Below are 27770 nucleotides of genomic sequence, written 5' to 3'. Positions count from 1 at the left end.
AATAGCTACTCTACAGAATTCTCAAGAGAGAATTCAAAAGCTCTGATTCTATGCATGGGAATGAATGGCCCTTCACATTCTGAAAGTGGAAAGGTCAAAAGTGATGTCAAAATCCATAAAAGAAAAGGCTTAAATTAACTTACATGAGAAAATCTCAGGGAGGCTTAAGACCACATTGGAATAGTACAAAAACAAATTGGGGGGAGGGGGAATTGTCTACATTTATTTGTAAAATCCCACTTTAAAATAGTTTATCTTGGGGGTCAGGTGGTAGTCCAGCGGGTTAAATGCACATGGTGCTAAATTCAGGGACTGGACCAGCATAGGGATCCCAGTTTGAGTCCTGGCTACCCACCTGCAGGTGAAGCAGTGAAGCAGGTCTGCAGGTGTCTATCTTTCGCTCTGCCTCTCTGTCTTCCCCTCCTCTCTTGATTTCTCTCTATCCTATCCAGCAACAACAACAATAACAACAAGGGCAACGAAATGGAGGAGATGGCCTCCAGGAGCCATCTAGGAGTGGATTTGTAGTGTATGCAATGAGCCCTGGTGATAACCCTGGAGGCAGAAAAAAAAAGTTTCTCTTTTGGGTGGAGGTAGATAGGATTATGGTTATGGATAGAGACTCTCATGCCTGAGGCTCCAAAGTCCCAGGTTCAATCCCCCATACCACCACAAACCAGAGCTGAGCAGTGCTCTGGTTAAAAAAAAAAAAAAAATCTCTTTTTAACAAAAATTTAATGTGTCTTTAGGATCTACTTATTTAATTTTGATACAAAAAACAAAGTCAGGAAGCCCTGGGAACTCACTATTTCTGATTAGGAAGTCACTTGTCAATTGCTACCCTCTGGCTTTATGTCACCCAAGTACAGGAACAATATTAACAGAAAAAAATGAACAATCTTTTTAATATACTGCTGTATCCGGTTGGTTAGAATTTTGTTCAGTATTCAGCTCTGGCTTATGGTGGTATTAACCTGGGACCTCTGTAACCTCAGGCATGCAAGTCTGGTGCAAAGATATCAGGTTAAAAACAAGGATCCTATCCTTCCTTGAGTCATGATTAACAAACTACTAAGAACTGGCTATTCAGGTTGTCAGAACTTGAGCACTAGCTCGAGGTAGAGCAAAGGCTTACATGCTCTGTGGCCCAGGTTTGATCCTGACTTGCCAGAACTGAGTGGTACTTTGTTCTCTCCCCCTCTCTCATAAGCATAACAATATAAATCTCTTAAGTACTCTTGGTTATCCATACTGATGTCCTCTTCTGCGGAGGGCTAGTGTCCAACTCAGACTCAGTGTAGGAAAGGACATAGGGCCCTTTGTAATATCCTGACAAAATGGTCTAGACAGATTAACTAAGCTCAAATCAGTTCTCTACTTATTACTTGTATCAACACAGACAAGCCACTTCACCTCCCAGTGGCTTAGTCTCATCTGTAATTGGGAGCATTAATTCCTCCAGGGGTTGGCAAGGGGATTAAATGAGAAACACTAAATGTTAGTAAGTGTTGTTGATATCCTTATTTTCACAGATATTAAGCATTTTTCTATGGGTAGCTCATGAAACTGAAATGAGATCAATTTAGCTCATCATTTTTATGAAAATCTTGACCTGGACTTCAGACTTGGTAAGTACATTGTGTAGGACTTTCATTACCTGTGTTGAAAATGCTTGTATGTTGATCAGCTGTGGCTCAGAGAAGAACTGCTGGTCACTAATTTTCAGTGAAAAGTAGCCTTTCCTAGAAGACATTCCCAAGAAAAGGAAGAAAAAACAGTCATTAAGTTACTCTTTTTTTATTAGCTTTATTTATTTGTTGGATAGAAATAGCCAGAAATTGAGAGGAAGGGGGGTGATAGAGACAGAGAGGTACCTGCAGCACTGCTTTACCACTTATGAAGCTTTCCCCCTGCAGGTGGGGATCAGGGATTTGAACCCGAGTCCTTGTGTATTGTAACATGTGTGCTCAACCATGTGCACCACCACCTCACCCTTTAAATTAGCCTTTTGTAAGAAAAAGATTAAAACTACTCTCAGGTCAAATGCACGTAAGGATTTACGTCAAACCAATGTAGTAACAGAGTATTCAAAATGTCAAGGAAAAGAATGAGATAAACATTGTAAAATGCAGGTAAATGTGTTCTTAGATCTCACTGCAACATAACAATAATAGAAACCTTGATGATTCCGGTGTTTCTAAATAAATATATGTACAAAGATTGAACATCATTACTTGTTAGGCCAACACCAGTTAAGTAATACCTTGTAGGTGAATGGTTAGATTGGAGCAAACTCAGGAAGTTTTATAGTCTCTGACTAAATCTCAATGATTTTCTTTTCCATGCAGACCCTCTCCTGACACTCTGTCCAGTTCATGGCTGTGGGCTTCCAATAGCAACATCTGCAGTGTTTTTCTCACTTAGCTCTATCTACCTCCATCCTCCTTGCTACCTGGCACACATGCATTCAGTATGGACTGGCCTGGGGAACGACAGCTGCCTATTCCCTAGGAATTTGAAATTGGCTCAAGAGCCCTCATTTGACTTAAGGGAGTCAATGAGAATGAATGTAGAGTAAACTTGTCTGCAGGCTTTGAGAATGAAGCCTATGAGCAAAGAAACCCAGAGACAAGAACTGCTGCTTCCTGCTTTCTGATTCCATTTCTCATTCCAGCTTCTGGGCTCACTCTGGAGCCCAGGTGCCCTTGTATTTGAGATCTGAGCCACACCCACAATGTTATAACAAGTCTTAGCTATTTTTGCTTTATCTAGTTCAAATTGACTCTCATTAATTGTAACCAAAAGGGTCTAATTAGTAAAGCAAAAGTGAGGTTCGCTATTTGCTGTGGTTTTTACTTCCTACTTACTTATAAAAGAGTGTTGTTCCAACAGCTTCAGGGGCTATGAGGAGGATAGACAGGAGCACCCACTTGTAAAGACAAGCCAAACACAGAACTCTGCTGAGTGGTGAGATGTGTAATTAATATACTACTGCAGGTTTTGAATTCTGGGCTAATGTAGGTACCATTGTTTTTAAAGTTCTTTTAAAGGGATTTCTGGAACTAATAACTGTCACACACAAAAAAGTAAAATGTGGAAGACTCTCAAGAGCATTATTCATGTGACGTTTCAGAAAGGTAGTTACAGGGATTAAAAAAAAAACACAATTAATCAATAAAAACAGAGCTGATTTTCCAGGATCAAGGAGAAAGGGAATGGCTGGTGGAAAAAAAAAAAAAAAAGGAACTTGGGGTGAGGGAATGATAGAACTGTTTCACATTGTGATTATGGATGTGACCTCAAGGTTGCAAGATTGTATTCATACTCTAATGCTCATAGAACAGTGCATTTTTGAAGTATCTATTTTGAATGCATATTATACTCCCCAAAGCCCGATAAAAACAAAAGAAAGAAAAAAAAAGATTGAAATATTTTATTCTTGGCATCCCTCTCATTTTTTGTACTATTTAAATTTTGTACCTTTCCATTCCCACTTCTACACTTTCAGAGAATAAATTGGTGGAAACAACAGAAAGAACACAGAAAAGTGATGACCCCCACTTCTCAGAAAAACAACTTCTTGAGACACCAAGATTGCAATAACTGCTCAATATTTCAGTAAAGTCAGTTTATCACAGTCACTACAACTGTTTCTGCAGGGTGTCTTGTACTTCACAGGAGCTTTCCCTCCCCAAAGAGTCCAATTGCAAACAATCACACTCAGCAAAACCACAGATCTCTGGGGCAAGTTGTTCCCCCCTTTTTGGTGCCATCCAGAAACATGATGGCCTCCTTTTGGGTTATGACTGAGGCTTAGTGCTGGCTTGGCTCCACCATTCCCCGTGGCCATTTTTTCCTTTTCATTCTTTTTGATAGTAAGAGAGAGATAGAAAAGGCAGCAACACAGCTACATAAAGAAGAGAGAAGGAGAGAGAGAGAGAGAGACACTTGCAGCATTGCTCCACTGCTCATGAAGCTTCTTTCATAGAGGTGGGAAACGGGGACTTGATCCCAGATCCCTGGGCCTGGTAATGTGTGAGCTGGATGAGTCAACACCCAGTCCCTTTATATATGCCCATAATATCTCTATTTCCCAGAATTTCCACTAACCTTACTTCACTATTCTTCCCAGTCTTTCCTTTGTTTAGATAAAGGAAATTCAGAATTAAAAATGGGTACCAACAAGTAAAATGAGTTATGAAAGAATTCCCTAAAGAAGAATGACTACTCTTTGTCCTGTCTAGGTGTCTGAAATTGATACTGCAAAAAAGAAGGTGATGGATGAGAGATTAAAAAGACTCAGCAGAGAGGAGAGTTAACTTTGAATGCTAATGGTACTTTACACTTCACATAAGTGATCCCAAGACAAAGAACTATAGGGACTATATCCTTCCTCCCTCTCCCTCTCCCTCTCCCTCTCCCTCTCCCTCTCCCTCTCCCTCTCCCTCTCCCTCCGTGTGTGTGTGTGTGTGTGTGTGTGTGTGTGTGTGTGTATGTGTTTGTGATGTAAACAGTTAAGAATTATAATTGCGGGGGGCCAGACAGTAGCACAGTGGGTTAAGCACACATGGTGTGCAGCGCACGAACTGGCATAAGGATCCCAGTTCGAGCTCCCAGCTCCCACCTGTAGTAGGGTTGCTTTATAAGCGGTGAAACATGTCTGCAGGTGTCTATCTTTTTCTCCCCTTCTCTTCCTCTCTCCATTTCTCTCTGTCCTATCCAACAACAATGACATCAATAACAACAATAATAACCACAACAACAATAAAACAAAAAAAGGGCAACAAAAGGGGGAAAAATGGTTTCCAGGAGCAGTGGATTTATAGTGCAGGCACTATAAATCCAGCAATAACCCTAGAGGCAAAAAAAAAAAAAAAAAAAAAAGATAATTGCAGGGCTAGGCAGTAGTGCACTCAGTTGAACACACATGTTATGAAGTACAAGGACAGGGTTCGGGGTTCAAGCCCCTGTTCCCCACCTGCAGGCAGGACACTTCACGAGCAGTGAAGCAAGTCTATAAGTATCTTTCTCTCTCCTTCTTTATCTCCCCATTCCCCTTTTAATTTCTCTCTATTCTATGAAAGTAAAGTAGGAAGGAAGGAACAAAGGGATGGAGGGAGGAAAAAAATGGCTTCAGTGGATTCATAGTGCTGGTATGGAGCCCCAGTTACAACCCTGGTGGCAATTAAATAATTTAAAAAAAGATTTATAATTGCAGGGGCTGGGTGGTGGTGCACCCAGTTGAGTGCACATGCCACCACCAAGTACCCAGGTTCAAGGCTCCAGTCCCCACCTGCAAGTGGGAAGCTTCATGAGTAGTGAAGCTTCCTCTCTCTCTCTCTCTCTCTCTCTCTCTCTCCCTCTCTCTCTCTCCCTCTCTCTCCCCTCTTCCTCTCTCAATTTCTCTCTGTTCTATAAAATTAAATAAATAAACATTTTTTAAAAATTATAACACAACAAAATCAATACAAGAAAGAGCACAAATTTAAAGAGTGACTAAACGGCATTGAACACCATGGTTTTAGTGTAAGTTTTTAACTTTTATCTCTGTGGCAATACTTATTTCTGAAATGATTTTTGGCTCCTCGAGGGAGCATGCTCTCTATCCCAGTATTATTAAAGAAGTGGAAGTCATAGCAGCTAAGGGGATGGGTTGTGGAATTTGAGAACCATGCATTCTCATGCTTATACTTTCAAAAAGAGGACTTACACTCTCAAGGTCTCCATCTGCCCAAGTGTAAAACAGGAACAAAATATACATGATTCACACAAAGTATTTAACATAGCTCAGTACTGGGTGGTAGTGCACACCACTAAGCACACATGCTATCATGCACAAGGACCAGGGTTCAAGCCTCCAGTCCTGCAGGGGGAAAGCTTCTTAAAAGGTGAAGCAATGCTGCACATTCTCTCTTTTTCTGTCTCGCTTAGCCCCCACCCCTGACATCTCTTAATTTCTCTTTCTTGTCAAATTCAAGAGAGAAACAAACAGCCACCGGGAATGGTAAATTCATCCATCGCACAAATACATAAATAAACCAAACCAATAAAGGACTAGTTGCTCTTATTCCTATAGGATGGCCCTTTAAGGCTGCTGGCATCACAGTTGTGCCTAGCAGCAAGAAAAGTCCATCTAATTTTCTCCCTACTAGTCTCCCAGATTAAACCCTAAAAACAAATCTCAAATTTTATGGTGATAGTAAGAATTCCTCACTGGGTCTATACCACTGTTCCCTGGGCTTCAATTCCTTGTTTACACATACAGGCTTCTCTGTACAACCTACATTAAGGAAGCACAGCAGGGTGAAGGATAACCTGAGGGGTTCCTCATTGGGGTGCACTCTGTGATGTCTCTTCAGTAGACTCACTCTGCTAATTATATGCTGCTTCTCTTGGGTTGGTGCTAACATTCACTTGCATCCCTGAAGCACATTGTCAGCTGGAGTGGGGAAGACATCAAGAAGTGTGCTAGGCATGGGGGAAAACTTGGATCAGGTTTAAAAGTTTGCCATGATTAATCCCATAAAGTGGATCAAATGCAGTTAATGGAAATTTTCAGTTTGTTTCCAACTCTAAGATTCCAGGACTCATGCAAGATCAAACAGTAGAAGACTCCAGCCCCGGCCCCTCTCCACTCTCAGTTCCTGCCCCATGTTGCAGAAGCAGCTGGAACATCTGGGTATATCATCAGTTTTGTTACTGCCAGGCTCCCAAACATCTACTAGGAATTTTCCCATGTATCAGAGAGTGATCCAGAGTAACGTGACAAAATGAGCATGTCTCTAATGACAGCACACTGTCTGAGCAATCACTGATGTCGGGAAGCAAAAGTCCTGGACATATGGGGAGCATCCATCTTCCCCAAAGGAGAAGGGGTAACTGATGGAAAGTGGGGGGTGGAGGGAGGCCAAGGACTGACGGAAGCGGGAAGAAAACAACAGAGCATGTGGAGTCACCTGGGCTTTTCCCTGCTGTGCACAAAACGCACTTTCTGCTCATTCACATCTTTCCAGAGGAAATGCCTGGCTTTGTCCAGCTGAACCTCCTTCCCATTCCTTGAGAGTACTAGCTGGCCATTGGTGGGCGAGCTCACGACGTGGAACACCAGCTCTTCCACCCTGCCGTCCTGGTCTTGGACATTCAGGAGGGAAAAGTCCAGTGGCTTCATGGAGCCAATGGCAAGCGTGAGGGAGCCGTTCACATGAAGACCAGGCGTGTGTGTTCTGCCTGGAAAACATAAAAGTCCAGAGGTCAGGCTTGGCACATTCACAGAAAAAAGGTTTTGAAATGTTCATTCAGAGCTACAAAGATGATCCCTAGGGTACAGTCCACCATAAACTACCTTCTAAGCCTTCTAATCCACTGGGCTCCACCTGGATGCACAGATGAGTAACAGCGTCTCAATGTTTAACTATCACCCCCACCCAGAAGAAAATATTGGAGTAAATCTCTGTAATCTTGACTTGGGTAATGCTTTCAAAGATATGGCATTAAAAAGAGAAGACTCCAGGGCCGGGTGGCAGTGCACTGGGTTAAGCGCACATGGTGTGAGTGCAAGGACCTACTCAATGATCCCGGTTCAAGCCCACCTGCAGGAGGGTCGCTTCACAAGCGTTGAAGAAGGTCTGCAGGTGTCTATCTTTCTCTCCCCCTCAGTATCTTCCCCATCTCTCTCAGTTTCTCTCTGTCCTATCCAATATCAATGACAACAACAAAATGGAAAAAAAAATATGGCTACCAGTAGTAGGATCCATAGTGCAGTCACCGAGCCCCAGAAATAACCCTGGAGGCAAAGAAAAAAAAAAAGAAAAAGAAAAAGAAGAGAAAAGGAAAAGTGTGTGCAACTCAAACTTGAGCACAGTCCTCTCCACAATGAAGCCATTGAAGTAGGCTTTGATGCTGTGGCCTCTCTATATATCTAATATAAAATATATTAAAAATGATTAAAAATAAAGAAACTTTTGTGCTTCAAAAGAAACCAACAAAAAAGTGCAAAGATAACCCACAGAATGGGAAAAAATATTTGCACATCATATAGCTGAAAAGGAACTTGAATTCAGGATATAAAAGGACTCCTGCAATTCAATGGAAGACAAATAACCCAATTTAAAATGGGCGAAGGATCTGAACAGACATTTCTTCAGAGAATACACTGGAAGATGAACCAACACGCAGGAAGGTGTCCAAGTTAGAAAATGTGACTTGAAATGTCAGTGTGTCACCACCCCACAGTGAGTAAGAAGGGCAGTAATAAGTGTTCCCGAAGATGTAGGGGAGTGGGGATCCTTACATTCTGCACAAGAGCTTGGGAAAACAGCTTGGCAGGCTCCCTAACAAAATAGAGCTAGCATGTGACCCAGTAACTCTACTCCTAGGCCTATACTCAAGAGAACAGAAAACATATATTCACACAAAAATGTGTACATGATTGTTCACAGCAGTACTATTTATAATAGCCAAAGGGGTGGGGGAGGAAAGAAATGTTCATTAACTGGTGAATTGGAGAAAAAAATGAATGGGATATTAATCAGTCATAAAAAGCAATGATGTACTAGTTCTTGTTCCAACATGAAAGAAGTTTGAGATTTTGTAAGTGAAAGAAGGCAGACATAAAAAAGGACACACTGTAAGATTTCATTTATGTGAAATGTGGTTTCCAGGGCCTAGAGCAAGCAAAGGGAAGGGGTTGTGAATAGTTACTTATTTCCTTTTTGGGATGTTTAAACATTAGAATATCAGCATGATGGCTGCACAACTATGTGGATATATTAGAAACCACTGAGTAGTATATTTTAAAAGGTGAATTCTGCAGTATTAAACTCTATCTCAATGATAATAATAATAATGGGGGGTGGCTGGCTTGACTGAGCATACACATTACCATGTGCAAGGACCTAGGTTCAAGCCCACATTCTCCTTCCTGCTGGGGGGAAGCTTTGCAAATGGTGAAACTGTGCTGAAAATGTCTCTCTGTCTCTGTCTTCCACCTCAGTTTCTTTCTATATCTAATAAAACATTTTTAAAACAACAATAATGATAGTATTAATGATACTAATCCTACAAGAATCTTTTAAAACAACACTGATACCTAGGCACCACCACCAAAGATTCTGTTTTAGATGGTCTAGGTTGAGATCTTGGTGATCTTACAAGCTCCCCAGGCAATTCTATAGTTAGCTGCTAGGTTTGAGAACCACAGTCTTGATCCTAGTACTCTGTTCTGTTTAATCATCTGGCCCACCAAGGGCAATAAAAAGGACAAGAATCGGATACTACTTTTCTAAGATAACATCAGTTCATCTACAATGAGGCAGGACTGTGAGTAATATATTCAAAGTTCATATGTAATACATGCACATTACCTTACAGTTTTACCATATCTTTCCACAAGAAGCATTTAATGAATGAGTTAAGGATGTTTTGACTATGACATAAGTAAGTTCATCCCTCTCCTGAAAGTTTTTGAGCTTGGGCTACAATTATTTCCCTCCACAACGTAATGCCATTCAGCTTGGATTACTGTTAGGATCAGTCCTCCTGTGAGATTGCTCTAATAAAAGTGAGATTCATTTTCACAGGTTATCTTGGATTAAGAGGTACGAGTTGACTCTAAATACTTGGATCACAGTAAAAGATCACAGTAAAACAAGGCAAAGATAATTTTCTCCATGGAAATCCTAATGCCTTTAGAGGTCAGAAATGCAGAGACAAAAAATAGTATTGACTGTATTAAAATGTGTCTCATAACGACAAAGTATCTAGGAATAAACCTAACCAAAGAAGGGAAAGACCTGTATACTGAAAACTATGAGTCACTATTCAAGGAAATAGAAAAAGACACAAAGAAGTAGAAAGATATTCCATGTTCATAATCAAAAGAATTAACATAATCAAAATGAATATTATACCCAGCACTATGTACAAATTTAATGCAATCCCCATCAAGGTCACATATAATTTTTTAGGCATAGAATAAAAGCTACAAATGTTTATCAGGAACCATAAAATACCTAGAATTGCCAAAACAATCCTGAGAAGAAAGAACAGAACTGGAAGCATCAAACTTCCAGATCTCAAATTGTATCACAGGACCATTGTAATAAAAACTGCCTGTACAGAAGAGAAAACACTAAGCAGAACCTGGACTGGAGTTGGTGTACTACACCAAAGTAAAAGACTCTGGGGTGGGTGGGTGGGAGAATACAGGTCCTGGAATAGGATGACAGAGGACCTAGTAGGGGTTGTATTGTTATGTGGAAAACTGAGAAATGTTATGCATGTACAAACTATTGTATTTACTGTTGAGTATAAAACATTAATCCCCAATAAAGGAAAAATAAAATAATAATTATTAAATCAATAAAATAAAAAAGAGAAGCTAAAAAAACCCAAAAATTGTCTGCTTCTGGAACAAAAATTGCCATACTGACCAGTGGAATAGAATTAACAATCTAGAAATAAGACCCCACACTTATGGACATCTCATCTTTGACAAAAGTGCCCAGACTATTAAATGGGGAAAGGAGAGTCTCGTCAACAAATGGTGTTGGAAAAATTGGGTTGAAATATGAAAAAGAATGAAACTGCACTACTACATTTCATTAGACACAAAGGTAATTCCACTTGGATGTTAGACCAGAAATTATCAAATACTTAGAAGAAAATATTTGCAGAACTCTTTTCCATCTAAATTTTATAGGCATCTTCAATGATACAAATCTTATTGCAAGTAAGACTAAGACAAAAACAAACCAATGGGACTATATCAAATTAAAAAGTTCCTGTACAGCAAAATAAACCACCACCCAAACAAAGAGATCCCTTAAAGAATGGAAGAAGATCTTTACATGCCGTACATCAGACAGGAGGCTAATGTCCAAAATACATAAATAGCTTACCAAACTCAGCAACAAGAAAGCAAATAACCCCATCCAAAAATGGAGAGAGGATATGAACAGAATATTCACCAAAGAAGAGATTCAAAAGGCCAATAGACATAGGGAAAAAAAAGACACTCCTTCACTCTTATGAAAATGTCACACACCAGAAATTATTGGAGAGGTTGTGGGAACAAAGTAACCCTCCTGCACTGCTGGTGGGAGTGTAAATTGGTCCAACCTCTGCGGAAAGCAGCCTGGAGAACTCTCAGAAGGCTAAAGTGGACCTACCATATGGCCCTGCAATTCCTCTCCTGGGAATATATCCTAAGGAAACCAACACAGCCATACAAATAGGTCTGTGTACACCTATATTCATAGGAGCACAATTTGTAATAGCCAAAACCTGGAAGCAACCCAGGTGTTCAAAAACAGATGAGTGGTTGAATAAGTTGTGGTATATATACACAATGGAATACTACTCAGCTATTAAAAATGGTGAAGGCACCTTCTTCACCTCATCTCAGATGGAACTTGAAGGAATTATGTTAAATGAGATCAGTCAGAAAGAGAAGGATGAATATTGGATGATCTCAGTCATGGACAGAAGTTGAAAAATAAGAACAGAAGGGAAAATACACAGCAGAACTTGGACCGCAGTTTGTATGTTGCACCAAAGTAAAAGACTCTGGGGGTGGGGAGATGGGGAGTATTTAGTTTCTGGACCATGATGGCAGAGGAGGACCTAGGTTGAGGGTTAGAGTGTTATGTGGAAAACTGAGAAATGTTACACATGTACCAACTACTGTATTTTACGATTAACTATAAACTATTAATTCCCCCAATAAAGAGGAAAAAGAAGTGCCTCATGCCATTGCCAAAAGACACTCAATAGCCAAAGAATGCTGAATTAGAATATAACTCTCACTTTCATTTACCTATGTACCTGTGAGGTTTGAAACTGGGACTGAATTTAAATTTGTTCCTCTGCATTGTTTTAAGGTGAGGTGTTCATTACTGTGCTGGACAAGACCAAATGAATCCCTTCAATAAGTTGTCTGATTATTTTTCCTTTTTTTTTTTCAGAGAAGGTCTGGTTTCAGATACAGACAGTAAGAAAAAAAACAGAGAGAGAGTGAGAGAGGAGAAACATCATAGCACTATTCTATCACGTGCAGAGCTTATCCCATGTAAGGAGCTCCCACCAAATATTCAAACATGGGGCCTTAGTGGTAATCCCTATCAGGTGAGCTATCTCCAAGTCCATTATCTGATTCTTAATAGCAAATGATGGGATTGAAATCCATCCGTTTCAAATATGTGAACCTGATGAGGAAGGTTCCTCACATTATTCATTCTTTTTAAAAAATTTTTATTAGTGATTAAATAATGATTAACTCTATGGAATTGCACCGCTGCCCCATCTCCTCCACTGAAAGCTCCCTTATTCTTTATCTCTCTGGGAGTATGGACCAGAATTTTTTTTTTCCCTCCAGGGTTATTGCTGGGCTCGGTGCCTGCACCATGAATCCACCACTCCTGGAGGCCATTCTTTCCCCTTTTGTTGCCCTTGTTGTTATAGCCTCGTTGTGGTTATTATTATTGCCATTGTTGATGTTGTTCGTTGTTGGATAGGACAGAGAGAAATGGAGAGAGGAGGGAAGACAGAGAGGGGGAGAGAAAGACAGACACCTGCAGACCTGCTTCATCGCCTGTGAAGCGACTCCCTCGCAGGTGGGGAGCCGGGGGCTCGAACCGGGATCCTTACGCTGGTCCTTGCACTTTGCGCCACATGCGCTTAACCCACTGCGCCACCGCCCGACCCCCCGACCAGAATTCTTTATGGAGTGCAGAAGGCAGAAGGTCTAGCTTCTGTAATTGTTTCTCCGCTGGACATGGGTATTGGCAGGTCAATCCATACCCTCAGCCTAACAGAATTCTGAAATAATGAACAAATTTCATAAATTCTACCTTGGGTAGCAGGTAGTACATATTTTGTGTTTGTTTGCTTATTTGTTTGTTTTTTGATCAGAGCACAGCTCAGCTCTGGTTTATGATACTGGAATTCAAACCTGAGCTCTCTGAGCCTTAGGTATGGAAAGTTACAGTTATGTAAACTTTTATTCTGTATCTCTGGTAAATCTATTACCTTGATTTGGAACCAGGTGCATGTTGATTTTATTATTTTATTTTTATCTTTTTATATTACAGAATTACATGTCGACAGACATTATTCATTCTTTGTCTCCTGTGTGAGCATAAAAGGTATAGTACTAATGAGTTGTTGGAAAAGTCATAACACATTTTTGCACAGAAAAACAAAGAAAAAAATATGCAATGACTTTTCTGACAACCTCACCCATCCTGGCATGGCTGGCTCTACAAGTTTAGCTAGATAGAGTATATTATGTTTTAAGAGTCAAAGAGATAGCTCATCAGGTCGAGTGTGTGTCTTGCCAGGTACACAGCCCAGCCAGGTTCAAGCACCAGCATCACATGGAGGATGCGATGGTACTAGTGGAAATCCCTGGGCTGTGGTGTCTCTGTCTCTATCTGAATGAAAAGTTGCCCAGGGCAGGGAATTGCATATGTTTGTGGTCCTGTAAGAATGTATATAATTTCCTGCAGCATGGCTATGTTTCAGGAATATTAATGAAGTTTTATTCCAATTTTTAGATCTGACAGTGGTGACTTCTAAAGCACAGATGCCTTATTTATCCCATAGAAAGATCTTGGCAGTTGGGTTTTTCCAGTGCTGCATGTTCTATAATCAGTGCCTCAGACCATAGCAGCACCAGTCATTTCCTCTGCACAGGAACCCTGCTTTTCATATTTTATGAATCAACTGTGTCTTCAAACTCAGCTTTTGCATGGAGAAACTGCAGGTCAATTCACCTGAGCATCATAGGAGAAGAAACACTTACCAGTACATGTTTCATTTGAGGAATGAGCAGAGAAGTCAGGAACGCAACTTGAAACACAGAGGCCACTCTTCAGAAAGAATCCATGACTGCAGAGATGACACCGGTCCCCACGGCTGCAGTGTGAACAGCCCTGAGGGCAGGCTACCAAAAAAGAGGATACACTGGATCAGGTGCAAAAAAGGTAGAGGAACACCAATGGTGGAGAAGACTGAGAACACAGGCAACATGACCTCCAACCACAGCAATAGAGAATCCTAGTACTTTCAAATCAAACTTCACAGGAAGCTGGCTGATGTACCATTGAAAAGAAAGTGCATTCTCACTTCATGTGCATGCACATAAAAAAACAGTTTGAAAAAGTCAGCCATGTTGACTGACAAGAGAGAGAGTTAGCAGCATGGGTCCCTTATGAGCACTGGGTACCGCTCCTTCTCTACCACTTAGTAGCAACCTTCTTCAACAACCTGTACTGCAATTCTTGTCTTAAAAAATGGCGAAAATGAGATTCAGAAGGTTATGCAGTGGGTAGAGCAATGGACTTGCAAACAGGAGGTGCTTAATCTAATCGCCTGGCTTTCTATCTCACTTATAATTGATTAAATATTTTAAATTTTTTATCGTCTTTATTTATTTATTGGATAGAGAAAGCCAGAAGCCAAGATGAATGGGGAGACAGAGAGACATCTGCAGCACTGCTTCACCACTCAAAGCTTCACCATTGCAGGTGAGGACTGGGAGCCTGAACCCTTGTCCTTGAGCATTGTAACATGTGCACTCAACCAGATGCACCACCACCCCGACCTTTGATTAAATTTTTGTTTTATTTTTTTTTTATTTGTTACAAAGAAGACTTTCTTTTCTCTCCCTATCTCTCATTTTTTAAGATTATTAACTCATGAAGAAGATAGGATAAGAGAAAGAACTAGACATCACTATGATACATGTGCTGCTGGGGATTGAACTTAGGACCTCATGCTTGAGAGTCCAATGCTTATCCACTGTGCCACCTCCTAGAACATAATTAAATATTTTTAATGGAGATAAGAATAGCACCAACTGCAAATGATGTCTGAATTACGTGTGTTGCAATGGGAAGTGATCAGCTAAGTGCTTACACACACAAAGTCTCAAGTATACTACGACTATTAATTTTATGTTAATGTTAACATTTCTACTATTGTTTTTATTGTTTTATATAATTGTCATATGAGCTTACTATTACTATGAAGAGAGAAAACTATTTAAAGGACCATAAGATTATTTCTTTGGTGGCTTGGAAGGTAAAGCATTGCATTCTCAAGCATGAGATCCTAAGTTTAATTCCCAGTATCTCACATGCCAATGTAAATGCTCTGCTTCCCTCTCATTAATGAGTAAATATTATATATACATATAATCTCTGTGGGTTGAGTATATAATCTGAAAATCAAATGTTTCCTGCTAAAATTTCTGCTGCTTTTGCTGTGTTTCTATTTATACAGAGGTGACACAATACATTTTTAGGGCCCAGGATTAGAATCAGAAAACATGAATTTAGTATCTGATTTCCTTAAGTCTCTTCTGTTTTTTTTTTTTACTTGCAAAACAGGATTCATGGTGTCTACCATTTTTATCAGGTCATTGTGAATATTAAATGATGCTGTAGGTAATGAAAATTTGGTGGAATGGAAAATGTCCTGGCTGGGCAATGTCATAATACTTAAGGCCAAACATCTTAATACACTTAATACAGGGTGCCTGGTAATGAGTTTTGATAGAATTGATGATAATAAATTAAAGAAATTCTTGTGGTAAGCTCAATATACAAGGAGCTTAAGACTTGAGGTTTAGCTTTTATTTACTAATCAAAGCTCATAGTATATGTATATAAACAAATACATATATTTGTGCTCACATATTATAATAAATAATCAAAGTGAGTGTCACTAAACTGTCCTCTGAAGTTCTACTCTTGAAGGACATTGTGGCAATGTCAGGGACATCGAAGATTTAGCCCAAACACTGGGAAGTCTAGGCTCAGATCAGTAGGGCTGATCTACTCTGAACAGAGACCTCTCCTCAGCTCAAAATGAGCTTTATATTACATAATATATTGGCTTCATTTCAATAAAGACCTTTTGGATAAATATTGATCTGTGAAAAAGAATTATTGGCCTGCACTTCTGTATTCTATCTGACCAGCACAGGGCAGATAAGCACGGGAAGCCATCAGTTACCTAAACTAAGCTCTGGATTTTCATTCTGCTTCTTGTTCAGAGTCTCCCAGAGAACTGAGACAAAGAACTCAGTGCAATCTCCAACTCACCTGTGCATTTGTGATTTGCGTGATCTGCGAAGTAGCCCTTCCCACATTCCTGGACACAATGGGCTTCCAAGAGGAGAAGTGGCCCTTCACAGCGGGTACATTCCTGGGGACCTTGGCACTGGAGACAGTGACTCACACAGCCTGGAAGACAAAGGTCAACAGCAGTGAGAAGGGCTTCCTGAGTGAGGGTTCCTGGCTCCTGTGGATCCCAGTGAGCAAGCAACTTGCCATGCTGGACCAGTGTGCCAGCATATGGGCTCCCAACTGTATCTGTCAGACTCATCAGCTGGGTGACTTGGGATTAGGCACTTGACCTCTCCAAACCTCAGTGTTCTTTCCTGTAGTATGGGAGTATACAAACTACCCTGATCCTTGGGAAAAGATCAAATTCCATAATGGAAAATGTGAGGTAGCTACACATTGACAGATATTAGCCAGTTCATGGCTCTCTGCACAGATTTGCTGAAGTATCAATCATTTCCGGCTCACCTCATTAGTTACTGGTCTCTCCCCAAAATCCTCCCTTGCCATGGTCTATTACTAAGCTGGCTGTGGTTGGGATGCATTGGATCGACCTTCTCGTGGTGCATCCCGTGAGTACCCATTCATTGGGGAAACTGACGATCCTTCCTAGCTGACTGAATCCACATGGATCCCAGTCACTTTCAAAGCCAGCAACAAGCAGCTCCTGACAGCTTTCAACCTGACCTGTTGACTGGCTATGGAAGAAGGGCAAACGCTAGAAGAAGAAGAAGAACTAAGCTGGCACTTTAGGGTCAGGAGCTTTTGTGGTGTTAAACTGAGGCTGAAATGGGCACTGGGCCCAAGAAAGGTGATGTATACAGTGAGTTATAATGTACATGGCGGGGTGGGGGAGGTGTGGGACATAGGACTTTTTTCCATGTGCTCCAGTGGCCAGAGCATAGAGACCCCCTCATCCTGGGGACAAAGCTGTTTTATCTTTAAGGAAATCCAAGGTTAATGGTCAAAGCATACCTGTGTATGTAGGCAGGACCCCCCCCCCCAACCAAGATTTCCACAGTGACTTTGAATTTTAGCAGACTGTACATAGGCATGGGGGATGAACACAAGTATGTGCCTGATAACAAATGAGTTCTCAGAAAAAAAGCCTGAAGGTAAGGCTGTGCTCCTTAGAACAATACAAACGCTTGGATGTGCAGAGAGGGGCCTCCAGACACTCACTCTTACAGAGGCCCGCGTCCCGGTAGAAGGAGGCTGAGCACTGCTCCACGCAAGCCCCATCCTGGAGAAAGTAGCCATCCATGCACTGCAGGCAATCTGTCCTCAGGGGCCCGCTGCAGGCACTGCAGCTCCAGTCACACTCTAGGAAGAAAGCCCATGTCAGGTCAGCTTGTGCCACGTGCACCCTCCTCCTATGATCCCATGGCAACTGGCACTGTCTGCAGATTTGAGGGTTGAAGTGAGGACAGCAGGGGAGAGGGCAGGTGAGTGAGCCTGAGTGTGGCTCTGCTTGTAGCAGCCTGACTGGTTCTCCAGGGCTGAGGGATTGCTAATCATGTTAGACATGAGCACATGTGAGCTGCAGTCCCCACCCGCGCAGAAACTGCTTGTCAACAGGGCTAACCCGCAGTCAGATCAATGCCGCCTAATTCCAGGGGCCCTAGAGTGCCTTGTCCCTGTGCCATGGCATCATCATGTAAAACCTGCTCCAGGGAGTGGCTGGTTTGCCCCTGCAGACTGAGTCGGGGCCTCCTCCATGTCAGCCTAGGTAAAGGCTGGCAGAGACTTAGCTACAAACACAAGTTACAGGACTCAAACACCAGGTGCTGCACAACATGACACAAAGAGCCGAGGGTGTCAGAAATAAACAGAACAAAAGGGAACTTTTCAGAAAGCAAGGGCTGACTGAAATAGCTGGTCTCATTTCTAGAGCAGAACTCTCACGTGTACATTGCTCCAAAAGCACCCACAAGTGCATAGCATCAAGGGAGCAAAATAAAGGAGCCAGGGGCAGGGGGACAGCTCACTGGTAGAGAGTGCACCTCACCAAGAGTGAGGTCTTGGGTTTAAGACCTCCTATCATAGAGAGCAACATGGATGGCCCTAGGGGAAACTGCATGGATGAGGAAGCTCTGTGTCTGGCTCCCTCTCACTGCCTTCCCTCTTTCTTTTTTTTTCTCTCTCTCCAGTAAAAGAATAAAAATGGCCCAAGAAGGCTGTTCAGTGGTGGTTTCACACATGTATGAGGCTCTAGGTTCACTCCTAGGATCACAAAAATAAAAGTCATAGGTATGGCCGTGCTCTTGAGGACTTTATGAAATTTACCTCCGGCTGTGGGGGGTTGTCAGAAATTCAGTTTATCAGAACTACAAAGCTGGTCTCTGGAGGAGAGCCTAAGGAACCATGCCACTGTTACAACCACTGCTGCCACTGCTGTGCCTTTCATGGCCTAGGAAATCAAGGAACCAAAGTTCTAACCAGTAAGCCAAATCGTAATTGATGGGACAAGCTGCAGGGTTCAGAGCTTTGGCACTGAATGCAGTCAAGTCACAGTTTTGTTGCTTTATATGTGCAAATGAAGATAAGAATTGTATACCTATTGTGGGAGCTAGGTGGTAGCTCACTGAGTAGGGAATCTTTTCAAGTGATGGAGCAGTGCTTCAGGTGTCTCTATTATCTCCCACTTCTGTGTCTCCCCTCTTATCTCTGTATCTCACCTGCTTTCACCTGCTATTAAGAAAATGGTGAACCCAGGCAGACACCAAGCTTCAGAGATAACCTTAGTGGAGAAAAAACTGCACCTACTGCATAAGTCTATTGTGAAAATGAACTGATAGATTTAAAGAACTTAGCATAGTGCCAGGCAAACCACAACAGCTTAATAAATATTTGTTGTTGAAATGATTACTCATGCTGCCTCAGTCCACCATGCTTCCTCTCTGAGAAGCTGGGGACCCTCTCATAACTCATTTGTCTCTTCCCTGAAATGGTATTTTTATGTCTCAAAGAAACAAGTAAATACGCAAGACAGTGCATGTGCTCCCAAGAAGATTTATAAAGTTAATCTCACTCATTTATTTGGCTGAACCAGTCCTCAGGGAGAATGACTAAAACAAGAGCCTTGAAAACTGCCAACATAGTTATGACATAATTTACAACAGGGAGGACTTGTGATAATCTAGTTTTTCACCACAAACTGACAACCACTGGTTAGAAGGGGGGAAATGGGAAGGCCCCTGTGGTCTGGAGCATAGTGGACCACCTAAGCTGACAACCAAGCATTATGTCTTGGAATGAATGTGTGTGATTCTGCAAAGCCTGAAAGTACCCCCAGTTTACTGGATAGGTGTGTGACCCGTCTATCTAAACACTAGTTTCTCTGGAAAAATGAGTATAGAGGGGAGGAAGGAATAGGTAAATGAGACAGGAATGAAGAAAGTCCACTCTTAATTTTATTTCCCTTCAAATGAGCACTGCCATTCAATGAGCAGATACTCTAAGAAATCCAGCCACTGGAGAGAGCAAGAATAAAAGGACCTGATGTTTGCAGCTACCTTTTGATGAGGTTGCTGAGGAGAGGACAGGAAGTGCATTTCCACTCATTCAGCTCGTTCTGTAGGGATGAACAAACTAGACACAACATCTGTCCTCGTTAATCCTGGAGTCTAGCAGTTTGGAGTCATGAATGCAAGTACAGACAGGGTGCAGGAGAGTGGTGAGAGTCTGTGCAACAGGCCTGGTGTGAGAGACCTGGAACAGGTGGGGGCTGTGCTAACTGAACAGCTCCTGCTCCACCCAAGAGACATGATAGCTGCTCACCCCCAACCCGTGACTGTGTTTAGAGAGAGTCCAACATTTCATCCACTGAGCCACCTCCTGGGATGCTATGACTGCACATAGGACCACAGTGCCAACACGACAGTGTTGTCAGCCATATCAGCTAATATTTTCAAAAGGAATTTTCAAGTTCTCATTTTTTTACACGTAGTTTCCTGCACACACACACACACACACACACACACACACACACACACACACACATCCCTCAAGATTCTAAAATATTAGAACATGTCAATAGATCAAGAAAAAAAAAACATTATATTAGTGGCCAAGTAGTGGCACACCTGCTTGAGTGTACATGCTACAGTGCACAAAGACCCAGGTTCAAGCCCCCAGTCCCCACCTGCAGGAGGACAACTTCACAAGTGGTGAAGTAGTGCTAAAGGTGTCTTTCTTTCTCCCTCCCTTCTTGATTCCTCTCTGTCTCTTTGTGGTAAATAAACACAATATTAAAAAGTAAAGATTAAATTTACTTTAAAACATAAAAAAGAGAGAAAAACATGTCTTGGACCAAATACAATCTGATGGTTTCCAGTTAACCATTTCTATTCTACTTACAAATAACTCAGACAATACCAGGTACATGACAAGGGTTCAAAAATATCTATTGAATGAATGAATGAATAAATGCAGTTGTTCACTCACTGATGCATCAATATATGTCTCGGCAGAGACAGTCTGAACCAATGCCCATAATATTTTCTCACTGTGGATGCTTGGACAACTATAGTTAAGGAACGTTGCTGATTAAAACAAGAACAAAGCTCGGCAGAATTTTACCTTTGCATGTGTTGGTGGAGAAGTCGAGGTAGTACTGGGGGGCACAGCTCTCATATTGACATTCCCCAAAGAGCAGGACCTTGCTTGGATCTCGGCAGGAGGTACAGCCGGCCTGTGCGTCACAGCGCCCACAGTGCGTGCTGCATGCTGAGCAGACAGGAAAGCAAAGTGACCAGATGATTACAATTGCAAATACTGAAACTCTGACCAAACTGAGACAGATGCTGCAGAGGAACAAAGGCCTGCTCCCACCTGTTCTTAAATTATGGCTCAGCACAAACATAAATGAAAGTATGTGATCAACACGAACAGGAAATGGTAGCCTTATCTTCCAAAAATACAAAAGGGTTATCCTCTTTTCCAGAAGAGATTTTTTTTTCTTTTATTGGGGAATTAATGTTTTACATTCAACAGTAAATACAATAGTTTGTACATGCATAACATTCCCCCGTTAGAAGAGATATTTTATAATTGTCAGGATGGAACTCTCACTCCAAACTGCTCTATGATTCAGCAGTAGAGTTTACGCTTGTTCCAAGGTCTCTGGAACAAGAGAATCTTGATTCTCTTTTCAAAGCAAATTTTATTTATTTTTGATGGCTGCTCTGTACATTATTAGTTAAATTTCTACCTGCTGTACCACTTTAAAAAATATACATATTATTTGATAGAGACAGAGAGAAGTCAAGAGGGAGAGGGGAGATAGGGAGAGAGACAGAGAGAAACCTGCAGCCATGCCTCATCACTCCTGAAGCTTTCCCCCCGCAGGTGGGGACCAAGGGCTTGCACCTGGGTTCTAGTGCACTATAATGTGAGTGCTTAACCAGGTGCACCACCACCTGGCCCTTTTCTTTCTTTTTTCTAATCTGTATTTTATTTGTTATTGGATAGTGACAGAGAGAAATTAACAGATGAGGAGGAAATAGGGAAAGAGACAGAGATCTAAAGCCCTGCTTCACCACCTTCCCCCTGCAGGTAGGGATCATGGTCTTGAATCTGGGTCCTTGTGCACTGTAATGTGTGCACTTAACCAGGTGCACCACCACCTGGCACCTTGAAGTTTATTTCTTAAGAAATCAAGCCCTCTGTAGTTCATTAAGTGAACTTAAGACTTTCATGTGATTTACAGATCAAAATTAGGCATTAACTTCATTATGGAGCTCAGGAAATACTACTTTTAAGATACAGGTACTTAAAGGTGACCTAGCTTATTGATTTGCCCAACTGTCATTCTTAGGAGATACGTGATGCAGAAATTCAGAGATGGCCCCCACATCCAGTCATACTTCCATCATTTCCAACTTAACAACTTTCGTTGCTGCATCTAGTCAGCTGATCATGCTAAACAAAAAGCTTGGACTCTACCTGGGTACCTCTTCTTCTTATTTCTAGCCCAGTCATGCACAGTACCCTATTTATTTGAACTCTCCTATATAATTCTCAGAATTTCCTGCTTCTTTCTAGATCCTCAAATGCAAAAATACCAAGGCATCATCAACATCATCATTATCGCTGTGAACATTTTTCACTTATGAACTTCATTCTTTCTTCAGTCCTGGAAAACTTCTTTTTTTTCCTCCCTTTATTGGGGGGATTAATGGCTTACAGTCAACAGTAAAATACAGAAGTTTCTACATGTGTATCAGTTCTCAGTTTTCCACATAAGAATCTGACTCCCCACTTCACAGGCGAGAAGCTGGTCTGCAGGTGTCTTTCTCTCCCCTTTTCTGTCTTCCCCTCCTCTCTCCATTTCTCTGTCCTATCCAATAACAACGACATCAATATCAACAACAATAAAACAACAAGGGCAACAAAAGGGAATAAATAAATAATTTTAAAAAAAAAAGAATCTGACTTCCTCTTGTCCTCCTCTGCCATCGGGTTAATCCTGAAAAATTTCTAGAGATTGGTTCTGCAAATATATCTCCCTTCACTCCCTCCATTCATCATACTAAGCATGTCTGATTCTTCTCAGTGTAATCTTCAGGACTCTTATCTTGACACTTGCCCTTTCTTTAGTCTCTTCTTTAAGAAGCCCTTTCTCCACTCTGCAGATAGGAACAGGTCTCTCCCTGCACAGTTACTGCTCTTATAGCCCCTACACATTCCTTTCATGCCAGGTATCACATTTTTTTATTTAACATCTGTATTCTTTAAACTTCGTGAAAGCAAATGCCAGGTTGCTTTGTTCTCTGCAGTGGTCTCCAGCAGCTAACTGGGTAACTATCAGATTGGAGGCCTCTGATAAACACTTGTTACACAAATGAAAAGAGCCCGAAATTTCAATTACTTACATTCAAGCACCTGTGTCTCTGACACAGCCTACAACCTTTTTAAGTATGTGTCAGAGGAGAAGCCTAGAGGGATCTATGAGATATCAAAAAGTGTTCATGGTAAAAGAAAAAAGTCTCCTTGTTTCATCTAAAAGAAGCATTCCTAAAAATATTAAAAGATACCACTGAAAGGGGGCCAGGTAGTGGCACACCTGGTTAAGTGCACATATCAGCATTCACAAGGACCCATGTTCGAGCCCCCACTCCCCACCTTCAAGGAGGTGTTTCATGAGCGGTAAAGCAAGTCTGCAGATGTTTATCGCTCTCCCCCCACCATCTCCCCTCCCCTCTCAATTTCTCTCTGTTCCATCAAATAAAAATAGAAAAGAAAAAAAATGGCCACCAGGAGTGGTGGATTCATAATACAGGCACCAAGACGCAGAGATAACCCTAGTGGCCAAAAAAGAAACAAGAATAAAAAGATACCACTGAAAGAAAACCAATTTCAACTTATTGCAGCCAACTGAAACAATAACCCAAACTGATTAGATGAAATAAGCAAAACTATAAGTGAACTCCTGCATGTATGAATAAATGCAGCTAGTGCACAAACAGAATTAGAAGATGTTTAAATAGGGGTTCCTATAAAATTATCAAACAATTTCAGTTGATTAAGAATGAGTTTAAGCCCTGATCCCCACCAGTGGTGAGGTGAGGTGGGGTAGGGGAGCTTCACAAGCAGTAAAGCAGCACCCCTCTTTCCTTTTCTGTCCCTCTCCTCCCCCACAATTCTCTCTGTTCTATGAAAAAGAAGGGGGGAGATGGTCACCAGGAGCAATGGATTCATTGTACTAAGTCCCACTGATAACTTATTACGGTGTGATGATTACTAAGGAAGTTAGTACAGTCTTAAGGAAAAAGCCTTCATATAAACTGTCAGCCTTGCTCAGTCCCCTGCACCATAACACCACAGCCCTCAAGCCCTGCTGGCATACTGCTGGAAAGCTCAAAGCTCAGATGCCAGTTCCTCAGAACAGGAAAGCAAGTGAGAATTTCTTGTACTTTATTTCCTGAAGCTCCTATCTACCTCTATGCTCTTTAATCCTTTGGTGCAGTCTTCCATTCTCCCCATGCTACCTCCATATAACCTTACCTCCCTCTATAGTTGAAATCAGCCTTTCGCTGACATTCATCCTGATTCATACTGAGTGTTTTACAAGATTGAAGACTCCAAGGGGGTGGCAGAATGAGTGGCATGCTGGGTTTACGCGCACAGAGTACGAAGCGCAAGGACCTGCACACAAGGATCCCCACCTGCAGGGGGGTCACTTCACAAGTGGTAAAGCAAGTCTGCAGGTGTCTGTCTTTCTCTCTCACTATCTCCCTTTCTCTCTTGACTTCTCTCTGTCCTAGCCAATAAAAAAATTGAAAAAATGGCCTCCAGGAGCAGTGGATTTGTAGCGCCAGCACAGCCCCAGTGATAACCCTGGAGGCAAAAAAAAAAAAAAAGACGTTATACAGGGTTTGGAGGGACAAACGAGTGTCACACTAAGGAGCAGGGTTTCTACCATTTCTATCCAAACCCTTTTTCCTCTCTTCCAACCCCACCTTTTTCTCTGCGGCAGCCCACAAATGACCTGCTCTCGTGCCAAGCAGCAGATGGGCATGCAACAGAACCCTTGGTTTCCAGCTCTGTCTCCAGAGGAGTGTAGGTAATCAGTGTTTACCTCATCTTATGATGTCTAGACTACACAGGATACTAGTTCTAGTGCCACTGTGCTGTTGCAACACATCTGGAGTTCCAGGTGTAAGTGATGAGAAGACAGGAAGCTAGTGAGGGGAGCAGCAGCTTGCTATCACCATTGTTCATCAAACACATGGGAGCTCACAGCTCAGGAAGTCCCGACTCCCACTGGGATGGGCCTGTCTCCTACCACAGCTCTAGGGATGCTCATTCATTTCTGGCTTGGGGCAGAGAAGCTGAGGTTTGGGAAGTAACCTTATTTTGAAATTTCTGAGGGTAATGAATGAAGGAGGAGACTTGCACTGTATTGCTCCAGAGAGAATTCTGAGGCCAACAAGAAAAAAGTATAAACAATGAACCTACTTAGTACCCTTCTCAAACAAAGGAACTGACATTCTCCTCATCATTCGAGGGTCTTTGAGGGAGGAAGAGGAGTGTCCGTGTTGGATGCAAGGTTGGCCTGGCAGCCCTGGAGTTCTACTCCTATGCTGAGCACTGTATTTATCTTCTCTTTTTATAAACTTCCTGACTCAACTGGTCACTCTTATAGATTAGAGCTTAGAACATAATTTCTTTCTTTTTAAAAAAATATTTATTTATTCCCTTTTGTTGCCCTTGTTGTTTTATTGTTGTAATTATTATTGTTGTCTGTCTTCGTTGTTGGATAGGACAGAGAGAAATGGAGAGAGGAGGGGAAGACAGAGAGGAGGAGAGAAAGACAGACACCTGCAGACCTGCTTCACCACCTGTGAAGCGACTCCCCTGTAGGTGGGGAGCCGGGGTCTTAAACTGGGATCCTTACGCCGGTCCTTGCACTGCACTACAACCCGACTCCCAGTACATAATTTCTAAAGGTTTCTGTAATAGAATGAAACCTCTTCAGTCACTAATTTCTTTCTCTATCATATCATGATTAATAGCTCCCTTAAGGACTGATTATATTTCCTTAATATCCCTAATGGGGACAGTGTTGGCTTTTCAAACTAGAAACTCAAATGCCACACCTTATGGTATGCTGGAAGAATGAAACTTAAGTTTTAGCAAAGGACTAAAGTTAGGATAATCTTAATACAATTGAACGTCTAAAATCCTATTTACATGGTAGTATAATGAATGCTCTTATACAAAGCCCATCACCCACCCCCTGCCAAGGCAAGAGCTTCCCAAGGCATATTTCAATGCCATACATTTTTGTCACCTACACCATATAAAGGATTCTGTTTTTTTCTTTTGGATTTTTATTTCTTTGATCCCACTGCCATTAAGAGCATCATAAATCTAAGTCCCTTTTTCCACCAACGCTCTCTTGCTCTTGAAGAGGACATGTATTTCATTTGTGTCTCTTGTGTTACAGAATCTACAGATTCTGGCAGACAATTGATATATACCAAACAAAGTTTTTATTATAAAAGTACAGAGTCTTTTCTTTGGTTCAAAAAGTGTCTTTATCTGTAGTCTCTCAGCAGGTGATGTAAAATCAGTCAGTTCAATATAACTTCATTTCCAACACAAATACTTGTAAGCACCTGAATAATCCTTGCAAGCACCTGAATAAACTAGCAGAACTATCTATCTACTATAAAGTAAGAAATAGTTTTACTGCTTGATTTGTTTCTCATTTCAGACAGTGATAACAACAATAAATAATCTAGACCAAAACCATATTCCTTTCTGGGGTCTAGACTAAGTGCAATATGTGAGCTATAGCTTATAACTTCATTTATAGAATAAATGGGAGTGAGACTAGGCAGTTAACTGTCTTGCTCAAGACACAAAGCTACTCAGTGTCATTGAGCATTTGAACTTCAGGCATCTGATTCTGAAGCCCACTCTCCTAATCATTACTCTGTATATCCTCCTATAACAGGAAACTGAAACACCAGCCCTATCAGCTGTCAAAAGAAGCTAATATGACTTTTTATGCAAATGACACTTAAAAGAAACTTCCACAGCCTGTCACAAAAACATGCCAGCACTGTGAGGATTTTATTTATTTTTTTCTTGTAAATTTTTCCTATTCAGATTTGCTCTTTCCCTAACCCACACTAAATCTTGTCGCCTGACTGGTTGATTAATCTTATTATTTATTGTAGAAGTAAGAGGGCTGTACAAGTAATTCCTATGCAAGACAAAATAGCTACTGCTTGGCAGAACATGAATGTTTTATAGCACATCAAGCCCTTGCACATTGTCAATATTCAACAGATACATGTCAAAAACAAATTAAATCCAGAGAATTAGGTCACTGATCATGTAGTACAAGCTCCACTCTGCTCAGGATCGTCGAATATAACTTCTGAGAGAAACAACACAAATGACTTATTTATTTTTTCTTTTTCCAATCCTCTTTCTTTCTTTCTTTCTTTCTTTCTTTTTTTTTATCAGAGAATTGTTCAGCTCTAGTTTGTGGTTGTGCTGGGGACTTTGAAGCCTGAGGCACAAGAGTATTTTTTGCAGAACCATTATGCTATCTCTCCAAATATGTGAAATGAACTAGTATATTCTCTTATTTTTTAACTGAGAGAACAGAGAGGGAAAATCCTGGGCCCAAGATGACACAGATCTTGTAGAGGTGAGTCCTAGTCAGTTACTTCTAGTTAAGATTGCTCTCTGAGTTATCATCTGTGAGTGGTACCATATACCTTTGTAGATTAATTTTCTTCCTTTTATAGAAAACGAAGACCACCAGGTGAAATTAGGGAAGCAGGAACACCACACTTCCCCCAGATCACCCCTGAAGAGCAGAAAAGGAGAGAAAGTACATTTCATCAACCTACGCTGACAAGTGCGGCTGTCGTCCAGATAGTGCCCAGGGAAGCAGGTGGTGCTGCAGGTGCCAAGGTGGGACAGAACAAGATCAGAGCCACACGAGGAGCAGGAGAAGGGACCACTGCCCTGGCAGGTTCTACAGGAGGAGTGACATTCTGCAGATGGAAAAAGAGACACAAAGAAAAACAAGGAAGTCAAACATGTTTTGGAAGCAGCACCCCCCAGAGCCATGAGCAAAAGCCCCAGCGTGAAGTGCTCATGGCTCTGGTTCCTTGT

At 41.5% G+C, this 27770-nt stretch overlaps 1 protein-coding gene across 4 annotated transcripts in view; it reads right to left on the bottom strand.

Moving 5' to 3' along the window:
- The window catches only part of FRAS1 (Fraser extracellular matrix complex subunit 1), a 532387-nt gene that overhangs the window by 169582 nt on the left and 335035 nt on the right, over positions 1-27770 (bottom strand). For all 4 annotated transcript variants that reach the window (XM_060187916.1, XM_060187915.1, XM_060187917.1 and 1 more), the window contains 7 exons: positions 27503-27649; positions 20709-20855; positions 17310-17450; positions 16107-16247; positions 13802-13942; positions 6957-7227; positions 1658-1742 (listed from right to left, as the gene is read on the bottom strand). In XM_060187916.1, the coding sequence (XP_060043899.1) occupies positions 1658-1742; positions 6957-7227; positions 13802-13942; positions 16107-16247; positions 17310-17450; positions 20709-20855; positions 27503-27649 (1073 nt within the window). The remainder of the gene's footprint in view (positions 1-1657; positions 1743-6956; positions 7228-13801; positions 13943-16106; positions 16248-17309; positions 17451-20708; positions 20856-27502; positions 27650-27770) is intronic.

The sequence above is a fragment of the Erinaceus europaeus genome, chromosome 3, assembly GCF_950295315.1.
Source record: "Erinaceus europaeus chromosome 3, mEriEur2.1, whole genome shotgun sequence".
NCBI classification, from domain to species: Eukaryota; Metazoa; Chordata; class Mammalia; order Eulipotyphla; family Erinaceidae; genus Erinaceus; species Erinaceus europaeus.
Note: the sequence above shows the minus strand (reverse complement) of the source record. Positions and strands in the feature narration are given on the sequence as shown.